General features: G+C 41.6%; 1 protein-coding gene across 1 annotated transcript; it reads right to left on the bottom strand.

Annotated features, from left to right (window-relative positions):
• Nucleotides 1–737: 737 nt before the first annotated feature.
• On the bottom strand, nt 738–13,203 carry lrfn1 (leucine rich repeat and fibronectin type III domain containing 1). The gene is made up of 2 exons (XM_066703988.1): nt 11,814–13,203; nt 738–2,475 (listed from the first exon to the last, which is right to left on the bottom strand). Exons 1-2 carry the CDS (start codon nt 13,184–13,186, stop codon nt 1,551–1,553), a joined length of 2,298 nt encoding a protein of 765 aa, XP_066560085.1. The 5' UTR covers nt 13,187–13,203; the 3' UTR covers nt 738–1,550.
• Nucleotides 13,204–14,473: the final 1,270 nt, after the last annotated feature.

The raw sequence follows: 14,473 nt of genomic DNA, 5'->3' as shown, positions 1-14,473 counted from the left end.
CACTAGAGGTTTAATTGAATTTATGTCAGACTTTGACATCCAAGATGTCAGCACCATCCCTGACGTCGCAAAATGCTAATCTTTCTGTCTTTGCAAAGCTGAGAGAAACTAGGTGACAAGACATGTCGGAGTTTGTCTGCTCCGTTGTGCCCTTACTCGTGGAAGAGGACATATGTGTAAATCATAAATATGCGGGTTAAAGTATCATTCCCTTTACTCTCTTTGCACTAGTAGAGACTGTTGACTAGAGCACACAATTTGATACAATTTGGACAACAGCACAAAGAGACTGTAGGAAGTAAGTCTGAATATAAAACAACAAAAAACAGTAGACAAACATTCAATCAATCACCCAATAAATACAAAACAAATTATTAAAAATGTACTTTACCAATAGCTTTTTTGCCTGGAAATAGCAAAGCTTTTAGGAATAAGGAATACTGTCTTCTTCTATTAAAAGTACCAAAGGAGGTGTGATACTGTACCAGTAAATAGTGGATTCAATTCATTCTTGCTGGTGAGTAAATTTAAATATGTCACGCAGTATTTTAAGTGACTCATCATTCCAAAAAGAATTAGGTAAATAATAATCCCCTTTGTACTTCCTTCCTAGACTGGTAAAAACTGATACTGAATCATATTTTAATGTCACCTCAAACTGAAATTCTCTCTAAAATCAGATCATACTTTAAAATATGCATATAATGGAGAAAAAAGGAAATAACACAAACCATTGGTAACCCACACAAAATCTTTTAATACCCTCTTTCAAGGTATACGTGGTCCAAACTTTAAAATACTAAATAAAGGGGAACATGTGATGGCACAGGTTTTTAATGTAAAAACTTGTGGTCAACACTCAAATGCTTTTTTTAAAAAGTCATGTGCCTTATGACTTACTTATATATTTAATACACATACACAGATATTTTTTATATATAGAGATATTTTTGTTTTGATTTTATCTAGACCAGCCAGATACAATACCTATTGATATCATACAGTCATGTTCAGGAACACAGAGTCCAGCGGTTTGGTCAGTCCCTCTCTCTGTTTGCGAATATGTATTTTCTTTTACTGGTATGTGTATAGATTTATTTTTATTTTTGTTTTGCATTGGCTTTTTTACATTTTGTATAGACTGGTACAATACTTGTCCTTGGTATCTCGTGTCTTCTGTGCATGAGTCTGGAAAGAATCTTATGGGCAAGGATTTCATTTGAACTCTTCTATCTGGTGTTTTACTTCCTTTATTGTGTATGTGTGTAAGTGTGTGTGTGTGTTTGTGTGCTTTTTGTTTCATAGATAAAAGGGAAAACAGTCATCTCCATTTACCGCATCGCACCGTATTGTAGTTGTACATAGAAAAAAAATAATCCCAAAAGCTCATGTCAAAAGGAACAAGAAGATCAAACTTAGCAGCATCCCCCATTGGTACGTCTGTGGAAATAAGGCACTGCTGCATAAAGAGTTGACATTGGCCTGGGGCCCCCTCCTCAGGAACTGGACCAAAAAAAAAAAGTGACGGAGGTTGGCGATCAGGTGAGTGTTCAAACCGTGCTCTCCAGCATCCACTCTGTGCTGCTGAAGGTCACCCTTCGGTTGGCCAGTGGCGAAGAGTCCACGTTTAGCTGGGTGGAGGACATGTGTCTTCTCGTCCTTGCTCTCCGCGGGTAACTGTGACTCTGAAACAGGGAGTAGTCACCATCGAAGGAGAACCGGTGCCGAGTTCTTGCGATGTCGCTGGGCAGGAGACCTATGTTGGCCAAGGCGCTCTTTTTGTCCCTGAGCCGGGGAGCCTCCTTGCTGCCGGCGTTGGGGCCGATCAGGCAGAGGGACATGGTGGAGCCCGTCAGGCTGCTGTCAGTCTGGGCATCCTCGGAGGAGAAGAGCGCAGCGGTAGCAGCAGTGGTGGGCTGCACGTCCAGACTGGTGCGCCTCTTCTTCTTCTTCTCAGCGGGGATGGGGGGCAGCTCCACCTCCAGGATGGCGGTGGTGGCAGGGGGGCTTTCACGTTTCTCGCAGTCCACCTTCAGCACCAGCATCTTGCACTCCTTGGCCTCCTTACTGAGGTCATGGAGCTCGTGAGCGTCCTCTGTCTGCTTGGAGGCCGAACGCTGCATGGCTGATTGACTGCCGTTGGTCTGAGAGCAGCCGTGGCTCACCTTGGCCTTGCAGTGCTCGTCCTGGTTGTTGTAGACCTTGTAGCGGATCATCAGGATGATGATGAAGACCAGCACGGAGGCCACGATGATGCCACCAATGATGATGATCATGGTGCCACCCAGGAACTGGCTGTGGATGAAGCGACACTGGCTGTTCTCGCTGGCTGTGTTGAACTGGACGCAGCCCACCACACGGGTGGCCGTCAGAGAGGTGATCCCATCGTCGTACACCGCCAGGACACACAGGTCGTACTCCCGGCCTGCCGCCAGGTCATTCACCAGGAACGTCTTGCTGGATGATGGAATCATCCTGAAAGAGACAGAATATATGAGGACGTCTATCTACATCAGAGCCATGCCCATACAGGGTCCTTTTCAAATCGTGTCTCTTCCATTTTATGTTAGTTTTCATGATTTCAGTAACTGTAGAACCCTGCCCCATAAATAATAATAAAAAAAAAAGATTATCCAGGATCTGATTGGGATGTCCTTGATGTGCAGTGGAGAATGCTGAAATCAAAATATTGCTTTCCAGTTGCTATTTTTCTCTAGAATCTAAATCCTCGTCTGTGTTTAATCACTTTCCCGTTTACTCACAACATATCACAACATACAAGTACGCAATCTTATAGTGTTATAAGTTTCTGTTAAGCTTTATTAAAAAAAAAAAAAAAAAAAAAACTATTAGCTGAGTTTTTTTTTTTAAATTAAAATAAATTGTTGATTCAACTGCTTAGGTAACGTGCCTATGAATATTATTTTTATCTCCACACATTCTGACACGTTTTTAAAGGAATCAGTGTAATTTATCCCTGTCCTTGAGGCTGCTGTCTGTCTGCAGTTTCTCCCAGCCAGCTGCTGGAGAAACACCAACTACAGATGGTTAAATCCCATCTTTGTTTGGAGAAAGATGTTTGTTTAACAGCTGTGAGAGGCTTCAGACAGAGAGCCACCTCAAGGAACACACCCTGTACAAGAAAAACAAATAACTCCTAGAAAATGATTGCCATTGAACTCAAACAGGTCAAAAGCTCATCAGGATATAAACAGTGCAAAGATCATTACAAGCACATTACATAAACAAATTCGCAAGGCAATTGGTCTAAGAACCCTGCTATTTGCTCTTGTTATCCAAGCATTTACTGAAATACATCATCATTGCATTGAATTAGCCTTGATTTACAGTATCTGGAGTGGAGTGGGAGTATCTGGCAGATAAAAACATCAACTGTCTTTTGTATTATACTGTGAAAAGAATACCTTGAGTCTGAGTGATTCTGCAATAATTATATAGAACTTCAGAGAAATGTTGCAGTAAAGAATAGCAAAGTTTGCAACAAGGTAGGATGGCTTTGACAAAAATAAAATGCTGGATTTGTATTCAAACAGCATTGGTATTTTTGAAAAATATGAACAGAAGCTGTGAGTACTTTCTGAATAGTCAATAGAAGAGTTGAAATGTGTTTATATTTTATTTTTCAGATAGCATCAAACTAAATTAGACAGTATTTTAAAGTATCAAAGGAATGCAGGCAAAGTACATTGGAAAATGATTTACAAATGACAAATTCAAATGTGTGATTTTTTAGACAGGAAGTATCTGTCTGAGAATAATCCAAATTGCCCAATACTCCACCATGCACACCTTATTCCATACATATAGCTGCAGAAACCATTCAGTATGATCATAAAACAAGAACAAAACTAAACAATTTAAATAAAATAATATACTGCAAATTCCAAAGGAAGGTTATTATATGTATTATACTGTTAGATTATATTTTGAACATATACATGTGTATGAGAGGTTATACATCTACAAATTAGTACAGTAGTAAATTAAAATGTATATTTTACTATATATAAAATATTGGACTGAAGATGGGACTTAATTACCAGCTGAACTTTAATATCTTTCTTACAATTAATTGTAATGAGTTTCTGGAATAAGGAATCATTTTTTAATGTATTTTCCATTCTTAAGTGACAGGACAACACTAGAAAAAAAGCTATAAAAATACTTTACATTACCATGATCATTAATGTAGATGTTCATGTCAAATCCTCTCCTCTATGTGTCTGTTATATAATGTTATACTCTGACATGCCTCTAGTGTTGTGATGTCTTTGAGACCACTGCAATTCAAACCGTGTGTTCCTTAAACAAAGACGGAGTGAAGCTTTTCCAATTCCATTTCATCAGGAATACCCACAGCGGTTTACAGGAAATGTTGTACTGCAGAAGATAGAACATGTTGTTCAGACATTTGTTTCCTGTCCATGGCTCCAATTATGGAAAAAACATTTTTAACAATTTAACAATTTTCTTCAGAACAGCATTTGCATATTATTGAGGTAAATGTTAAAGTAACAGGTGTTCTTCTGAATATGTACCAGTTGGTATGTTTTTAATTTGATTCAAACTACCCATTTTTCTTTCATGTCCTTTAAGGTATTTATTATAGGCTAGATATTAATATTAGTATTACTACTATTATTATTATGAACGCGATAGCTTTGGCATGAAAACATGACAACATAACCAGCTTAAAAGCAAATTCTTTGTGCTTAAAATCCTTTGAAAATTAGATAAGGCAGAAATAAAAAACTCTAGGGGACTATATATGGCAAGGGGCTGGGCTCTTAGGTAGTAACTATTGAATTCCTTTGAAAAAAAATGCTAATTTGGTCATACAGGAAAACACATTTTGCTGTCAAAAGGCATCGATGCAAAAGAGGTCAGCGGAAATGTAGGGTTCTGACCCTGAAGAACGGCGCTCTCAGCATCTGAATATTATTGAGACAAATGTTAAAGTAAGAGGTGACATACTGGTGGGAGTGGGGGGTGGGGTGGCCCTGAGCAGTGGGCTGGGGCCAAGAGATGATCAAAGAAGAGAACAAAATGGAAAAAAGGAAAAAAAACCATATAGTTGGAAACCATATAATACAGAAATACAGATACAGACATCCATAAGGTTCCAAGTCCACTGCCAGAACCGACCAGAGAGAGACAGAGAGGGGAGGAGAGATGCAGAGGACACTCTTGTCCTCATTTTCAATACTCCCTGGGCCGAGGAGTCAGACAGGTGCCATGGTGGGTGAGGAGGAGAGAGCACGGTGCGGAGATGAGTGGCAGGCAGCCCCGGCTGGGGGTCGGGGGGGAGCTGGGTGCGGTACAGTAGGTTGCAGATCTGCAGTGCTCTCTCGCTCTCTCCCTCTGTGTGCCGTGCAGCTTAATCAGGGGAACGCTTTGAAGCAGAGGCTGGTAGGCAGGAAGTAAAGAATCCTGAACGGCAGCTTGAGCTGGTAGCTGATTTTTAAAAACGCTGCTGTAAGGGATCCACAATGGGGCAGTCAACCTGCACTGCACAAGCCTCTGAAGGCCCGTGGTACTGTAGCACATTCTTCCCACATCAGTTGAGAGCAAATGTATGTATAAAGCAGAGAACAAAGAAGAATGCTCAGAACAGGGCATGACTCAGGTAAGATGTGAGAAATATGGAGTATGTCTGCCTTCTGACACAGAGGGTACAAATGCTTTTTTCGTGCTGAGCATCACCTTACCTCCTGCTATTTGCAAAAGCCACTGGATTCTCTCATTATTTCGTGGTGAATCTGAATTGAAAGGCCAAAAAATATTACCCCAGGCAGCTGTACAGATTTCTTTTTAAGTCTGCCTTTATGTCTGCTATGGGCTGTACATTTTTTTAAGATAAAGCCCCGTGTAGACACCCGGACACCCCGCCTCCCCCCCGGACTGCACTTTGTCGGCACCCAGAGCCACACTTTGGCAGCTTTGGTGTTTTATGCTTGAAGATTCAAATTCTCTTCACTTTTATATCAGCTCCAGAGAAGCCTACTTCAGAAATACGACCCAATGAGAGCCTTTGAAGTCCAAAGCCCAGCCTCTCAAATGATGTAACTGAAAACTTTGGTTGCAATTGCGAGCGAGGGAGATGAAAAGTTAATTGCCTGTTCTTGTAATCTGCAGGGACATAACATTTTGAAGTGCAAGGTAGTGTAGAATCAATTCTTTATATAACATGCACAAATTACAAATCATATACAGAGAAGGTTAAGCTTTTGTTTTGTTCTTTTGGAAAGAGAGAAAAAATGCATTCAATACACCTTTTCAAATACCAAGTCCAGGTCACGCTGCAGTTTGTAATTGTAGTCGCTTTTACCTACACAGTAATTACACCGGAGCCTATTTATTTTGTGTTCTACGGATGTCAGCATGTTAGCAGATGGAAAGTCTAGTGCACCCCTGAAGCAAACTGAATCGCTGTGGCGTTGAGCTGTTAGGAGGGTTAATGAGTGGAGGCTGGAGGTTCGCAGCGATGCTCAGACAGATGGGCCTTGGCCTACGTCAGGAACATTAACTATAATTCATCATTGCTCCTCATTGAGGGATCCAGATGTTGGAAATGGCAGAAAGCAGAGCACGGGCCGCAGCCACTGGGCCACGCGGCAGATGAGTAAAATTCAGGCGCCGCACAGCTGTCACATCTCGATGGGGTGGGAGGAGCTGCCGAGGAGAGGCAGACACTCTTGTTAAACACTGAATACTTTGAGCTGGTTATCTGGGTTTGTGTGCTTGCAGAAATTCCGGGCTTTGATGCATATGAATGAGTATAACTTTTCGAATGTATTTATTTGATGTTTTATTTCCTTTGAATACGCCTCAATTTATGATTGGAGATTTGTTTTCCTCTTACCAGTCCTCTTACCAGCACAGTAGACGTAAAGAGACTATATCCTTTCAAATGTGCACTAGCTGCAAAATCCTGGTAATGATTGATTGTGCACAATCAAAAAGGGCAATATGATTGATTTAAAGAAATCCATTCCCTGGTTCTGCAAAGCATAAACAAATACCACATCTCTCTACCGTCATTCATTTGCAAATACAGCTAACTGCTCATTGCTCCACCTCAACAAATGTTTTGTTTTTTCTTTTGCAAATTGGCAAACTGACAGAGGTTATGGATATTGAATCCAGCTTTTTATAGGTTTGTTCTAATTCTAACATGAGTGTATGTTGGTTATTCCTGGCCCTAACTGTACAAAAATAAAACCTCTTCAATAATAATTTCCATATCCCTAAATGGGATCTAAAAAAAAAATGTAGATTATGAAAATAGCACCCAGGTTCAATTTTTTTTTTTGGGGGGTGTTATTTTCCGTTCACTTGCCTGACCCTGAAAGAAAACACTTCAGATTCTGAAAGCATTTTTCTGAGTGATGACAACAGTGGGCCACAGAGAGACCTGAATGTGTATCAAGTGTGTGGTCAAGGCTGCTGTGTGCTGTGGTGGTGCAAAAGGTCAAGTGCATTGCTGGTAGGTGAGCTGTGCAGTGTGCGGCAACATTATCAGATTTTTAGATGAAAAGCTCTAATGTGTGCAGATGTGAGTTGTTTGTTGTTATGTCGCCTAGGTAAAGACAACTCTGAGTTTATCAACACCTTGCAACTTGGGAAAGCACATTCTTCAACATCCTTTCACCATTCCTGTCAACAGTGATGTTTCCATATGTTGTTGTGAATATCTCTGATGTATACTGGAAAAAATGACGTATACAGGAGATTTTATAACCTCAATTCTCACTTTCTTCAGTCTATTCAGTTCAGCATTATTTGGTAGAATCACACCTGTGCATTATGTTTCTTGAGTGAGGACAACAACTTTAGAATATAGGAGTAAAGCTGTGAAGGGAAAATGGTTTGAAATATGGGTGACTCCTGGGGAATAAGAGAGAGTTGACAGGTAGGAGCCTCCACATATATCCACAGTAGTCTGTGCACATTAATGCAAGGCTCAACCTGATAAATGAAGGGATTAAATTAGCAAGCAAAGTCACCCACATCCTCTGTATATTAATAGCCAGGAAACAATAAACCCATTTGAAACAAAGGATTAGCAAGTACACAGCATGCCTAATGTGGTCAGTTCACTTTATAGAGATTGATTTCAAAGCCTTGTGGTGTCTTTTTGTTGCCGAAAGAGAAAGATGTTTTCCTTCTGCTGGATAAATGAGTCTAACATATTAAGACCCTCTTGTGTGCAATGCAGTGAACTGATGAGCAGTTTGAACACTGACACCAGAACGAAACAAAAACTTTGGGCCTACAGTGTATACTGCAAAGATGGAGCAGTCTTTGCATTTATCCCACGCACATGCCTATGAAATCTGATCTATGACGTATCTATTTCATCGATGAGATTTGCAGTTTGGGAAGTGTGAGTGTGTGTCAGCCAGTTGGTTTCACATATCGGTCCCATCAGCTCCTAAGAGTTGTCAGTTTCCTGTGAGGTTGCCTAGCAACGTACCCCGGCTCTCTGCCATTGGGAAGTTGCTCAGCTCCTCCACTTGCAGAAAGCCCTTCATTACAGATTGCAGAATGGCTGGTGCCTGCAGAGATTAATTCGAGAGCCTCATGGAGATGTAGGTTCCAAATCATACACACATGGGCGAAAAGTTAAGGGGGGGTCTTGGCTTAATCTTCCCCTTACCCCACCAAAAAAAAAAGATCTGTCGCTGTGCACTCAAGATATTCTGACAGTGATGCAGAAACAAAGCAACATTCAATCAGTAAAACAAAGCACTTGCATGCTTCCAATGGCCTGCGGATAGTTGTATTGATATGCTATTCTTAACGCAAGGACATTTCTGCTGAAGAGGTTTTGTCAAAACGTTTACCACACCGAACTTGCTCTAAGCTCTTTAGTGGAAATATGTTTGCCATAAAACAACACACAAACACAGCTACCTGGAGACCTTGAGAGAGTGGAGGACATTTCTGCAGCTTAATGTACTCACTAAGTAATGATCTTTAGTCCAAAGCACCAAATGTTTTGAAGGTACAGGGCTGTATGGTTGGGTGGACCCAGATTACAACCCTTGGTCCTCTTGCATGCAGTGGGGGGTTGAACCCCTTCTCTTTACTATGCAGGGAAATAGTTTTTTCTTTTCACTCAGTCTCTGCTTCTATTTTTTCCTCAAGATAATGGTCTCCCATCAGTGCCTCCTGGAACTGTGGACTACATCAGAGGTTGAGGAGGCCTGGTGTAGCTTAATGTCCTCATCAGAGCTGCCTAACCTTCCCTTGCAATATCAGGCTCTCTGGGGCTTTGCTGGATATCTGGGTGAGAGACTATAACCTAGAAGGTGGACTATTCTCAAACACCAAGAACCAGGGATGCTGGGAAAGCTTGTCCTGCATATTCCAGCTCCCAGAGATATTTGCGCTTCATAAAACTGCGTCTAACAACATCAACAAGCAACAGAAATAGCAACTCACATTCCCGTCCCCTCAGAACACAATCCCACCACCCCACACCTCCAACTGAGGCCTGTTGCTCCATATTTTACACTTCAACCTCCCTGCCACCCGCCATAAGAACAATCCCTGTTTGTAGTTAGCAGCCTGTCTCACTCTGTCTCATGATTTAGGTTAGCAGTCTAAGGCTGGTTTTAGATGGCTTTACTAGACAGCATGATTGCCAATGGTTTGATGTGGAGATGAGGCATAGGTTAGATCAGTATCATCTTAGTTTATATCACTTTCTGTACTGTCATTCTCTAACCTTTAACCTTCTACAACCTATATGCTGGATTTTGCTATTTTCATTTAACTTCACTGAAATCTCAAAACGGAGCAATTATTTGGCAAATTTGGGAATTCAATTTTATTATTATATTCTATTTCTTAGTATACACCATTACCCAGGGCATCTTACAATTGTTACAATATATCATATTATCTCTATATACAATTACCCATTCAAACAGCTGTGGGTTTACTGGAGCAATCCAGGTAAAGCATCATGCTCAAGGGTACAATAGCAGAGTCCCTCACCTGCGATTGAACCCAAGACTTCCACTCAGTCCAGAGCCCTACCCACTACTCCACACTGCTGACACAGTTTTGGGAAATCACTAACAAATTACAATATTCGTGTCTGAACTCCAGTTTGCCCATGACTCATTGTCTGAGTAATACTGATGATTCTGGACACAGTTGCTTGCAAAGTGCCAACTCGGATTACCAACAACATGGTATGTTTTGTTCATCTTGAGTTTCCAATAACCCCACACTGTGTTAAAAAAATATGAGTCCAACATTTGTAGAGTCCAAAAAAATAGCTAAGGTTTAACCCACACTCCATAATACAGAAAAGTAGTGTGCAGGGGAAGATAGCATAAGAACATATGGGGTTACAAGCATGAGATTAATTGCCTGAGCACCTGTTATGTTCTGTACCAAATCCACCCACTCCCAGTTTCCACTTGTAACCCCATATCCTCATTTCATGGTTGAGCTCTTTGTTGAGTTATCCCTTGATTCAACTGTGTGAGTACCTTCGAGAATTTTGGATCCTTTCATCTAATACCTTGTCAACCTCCTGTTTAAGACTACAGAAGTTCAGTTCCTTTAACTACATTCCACCGAGAGTTACTCTCATATGGCAGCGATTGTATTGTAGTAGAGGCATTGACCAAACTTAATGAAGAGTGTCTTTTTAAGTGCCCTGTATCGTTTTAAGAGTACATTATTCTGATTTGAATTCTAGGCCTCTCACTATGTGTCAAACCACACTGCCTTTTCTACTTCATATATTATCCTAGATATGATCTCCACAGCACTCCAATTTCAGAAAATATGTTTTTCATTTCACTCAAAACAACTCTGATGTGTTCATTCTCAGCACAGTGATGTTAACTTTAGAATAACTTTAGAAACAAATTGGTGAATTTAAGTCTTCACTACTCTACACAAATTCATTTTTACAGAGGAAATGATTTCTTGAGATTAAGAATTTGAAAAAAAAAGAAAATACGTTGCTGTAATAACAACGCAGCTACCTCAGTTTAACCTCAGTTTGTTCAATTATTTAAATGTCTGTGTATCTGAATTGTTCTTTGTCAACTTGTAGCTTGTACCTTTAGACATATGCATTTCATTTCCAAAATAATGTGTAGTGGAAATTTTAATCAGTACAGTTACTGTTTGTTTTACTAATCTAAGCAAGCATCAGGGAGTATTACACTCAAAAAATGTGAAATTAATCACTATTACTGTTATTATATTTAATGGACCCTGTAATTGAACTTGTTTCCTTGCAAGACATTTTTCTTTCTTAAAATAGTGAACTCACTATGACATTAGCTGCTACCTTGTACCAAGTGCTGATTTTCAGAGTTCCCCCTGATTTTGCTGTAATTGCTTTAAGTGCTTTAATAACCAGGTGTCTGAAAAGTTACCAATTGTTCTACTGCTGAAGCAAGAATGCTCACTTTGAGAATGGACCTCCCACCTCTGCCTTTGCTTCATTAATCTGTAACCTATTACCTATTACCTGTTTTTTTGACAGCTATAAAACAGCAACAGTTCATGAAACAAGTTGAAGAATTGAGTGTTTCTTGGCAGTGATGTACCCAAAACATTATATTTCTCCAAACACAGACTGCAGAGTGTAGAAAACAGCTAGGAAAAATCTAATAAGGAAATAGTTCAATTAAGGGCTCCATAAACCACAGTGATTGAGATCTCGTTGGAGCTGGAGCTTGAAAGCAGAAGACGTGGAGGGGTCTGTAAGGAATCAAGAGTGAGAAAAACCCTGCTGCTCTCTCCCCCAGCCTTACCTGTATACCAGCGTGTCATCTGAGGTGCTGTTGTACTGGATCTGGTACATGCGGATGCCAGGGATGTGGCGCTCAGAGGGCCACCGAATGACGGCGGAGGACGAGGTCAGCTCGGCAGCCACCACTTTCTTGTCCTGGTTCTTGGTGTCGTTGCTGCCGGACTTGGAAGAGGTGGTAATGTCAGAGAGGCCAGGGTCAGGCTCCTTCATGTGGCCGGTGTTGTTGACAAACAGCGGCAGCGGGATCATGTTGATCTCCACAGTGGCGGTGGCTATGCCGGCCGCATTGGAGGCCACGCAGCTGAAAGAGCCGCTGTCCTTCAGGGTGGTGATGAGAATGTCCAGGGTGCCATTGTCGTACAGGATGGTCCTGGAGTTGTTGTGAACCAGTTTGCCGTCGGGGAAGCGCCAGTGGATGGCGGGGTCGGGGTCCCCCATTGCTTTGCACTTCAGTGTCACCCCCTGGCCTTCCATGACATAGGGCTTAGAAGCCTGGTGCTTGGTGATCAGAGGAGGCTCGCAGATGAACTCCTCCTCCTGGATGGACCAGAAGTATTTGTCCATGAGGTGCTCGGGGGAGGCGCACGTCTCCAAGTCATCCTCCCTGGTGAGCCTGCGGAGCCACAGTAGCTCACAGTTGCAGTGTAGGGGGTTACCACCAAAGCTCACCGCCAAAGAGGAAGGGTTCGAGCCCTTGGCATCCGTTAGGACTTGAGCGTGCTGGAACAAGCTGTCGGGGGGCAGCTTCTGGAGCCTGTTGGAGGTCATGTCCAGGCGTACCAGCTTGCTGAGCAGGGTGAACGTGCCCGCCTCGATGTGGTCGATGAGGTTGTGATCCAACGTCAGCGTGTTGATGTTGGTCATCCTGGCAATGGCTTCCCAGGGGAGAGTCCGCAGATTGTTGTAGGAGAGGTCCAGGTCCTCGATGGTCGCCACAAACTCGTCGAAAGAGGCCGACGCCACTTGGTGGATTTGATTGTTCCCCAGGATGAGATGGCGGAGGTTGATGAGGCCCTTGAAGTGGTCGTTCTTGATGGCGCTCAGGCGGTTGCCGTCCATGTGCAAGGCACGCAGGGATTTGAGGCCCACAAAGGCATGCGGCATGATCTGGCTGATGGTGTTCCGGGACAGGGTGAGGTGGACCAGGCTGGTCATGTTGAAGAAGTCTTTCCGGCGGATGACGGTGATGAAGTTGTCCGTCAGCCGCAGCTCCACTGTTTTGCGGTCGATCGTCGGTGGCACAAACAGGAGTCCAGTTTTGGCACACAGCAGGGTCAGGGTTGGGGAGATGTTCTGGCAAATGCAGCGACCCGGACAGTTGTGTGCCTTCACCAACACTCCAAACACCAGCACACACAAGACAAGCCTTTCCATGGTATATCAGCTTACTGTTCCTGTAAAGACAAGGAAAAGAAAACAAGCATGGTTACAGACACCCCTGCCATGTGCTGCTTGGGAAGAACAGCTTTGCAAGGACACATTTTGTTACATGACACTCCATTTATTTTCATATGCAAAGTGGACTGGTCATACAATGTGTGAAGCGATTCTTTTAGCCTCTTAAACGGGGATGCAGATGTCGGTAAGCCTGTTGTGTATTTGTTGAAAGCCAAGATCTATTTGAGTCACAGAGCAAACCAGTGGGTTCTGGCCTACAAGAAGAAAGAAGTGAAATGAGCAAATATGGAAGCACTATCTTTGGAGAAGTTGTTATTTTAACAGTAAAACATGTATTAGGATACTGTATACATTAGGAGGGTGTTTACTTCTCCTTCTGGATTCAAAATGTGTTATATGTAGAAGAGTTATATTATGCTATTCACTGGAGTGAGCCTTATTCGGAGATCACCTGTTTAACCTCTATGTTAATTACTCACTTCCTGGGACTATTATCAGTTTAACAGCTCAAAGAGAAATCTAAATACACTGATGAAGTATCTTGCCAGTATCTGATTATGTTTTACGGTGTCACTGTCAATCACATTATCAATGTTTATGTTTTTCTTACACATGAAACCTGAAAATGACTTATTAAGGAAAACTAATTGAAGCATCAGAAATCACTTAAAATGGTAATCTAAATTCCTGCTGGAACCAGAAAATTAATTAGGAAACATCAAAATTGCTGATGAGTCCTTTCTAATAGCCAGTCGTTTAAATATTCTGAAATACTTATTAAATTCAGGAAATTGCAAAGCCATTAATTAATTACATTTTGTGTGTTAATGTATGGTAATAACATAAAGGAGAGTAAACACAGAACAGAGAAATTAACAAAATTCTCTACTGCTTTTATGTTTTCTGTTGTTGTTTTTAGAACACAACAGAAGTTATACAGCATAAGGGAAAGGTTGCTGCAAAAGCTTCTTGTACAAAACTAGAATGATAGTGATATTAATCATGCTCAATATGGTGGATCTAACATCAGAATCGCATATAGTGATATACAGCATGGATGGGTATGTGCTCATGTAAGAAACGGCTTTGCATCTACTGTATCCAAAAGAGTGTCAAAATGTCAACAAACACAATATTCAAAAATATTAAAATTGGCAATGCTGCTCGTAACTTGCAATTCACCTTTGGAATACAGTCAAGCACAGTGAGAGAAAATAATGGCCGTCAACAATGCTTTTTCATGGAAAGCAAAATAACATGTTA

Source organism: Amia ocellicauda, chromosome 5 (genome assembly GCF_036373705.1).
Source record: "Amia ocellicauda isolate fAmiCal2 chromosome 5, fAmiCal2.hap1, whole genome shotgun sequence".
NCBI classification, from domain to species: Eukaryota; Metazoa; Chordata; class Actinopteri; order Amiiformes; family Amiidae; genus Amia; species Amia ocellicauda.
The sequence above is the reverse complement of the archived record's forward strand: the minus strand, read 5'-3'. Positions and strand labels throughout refer to the sequence as shown.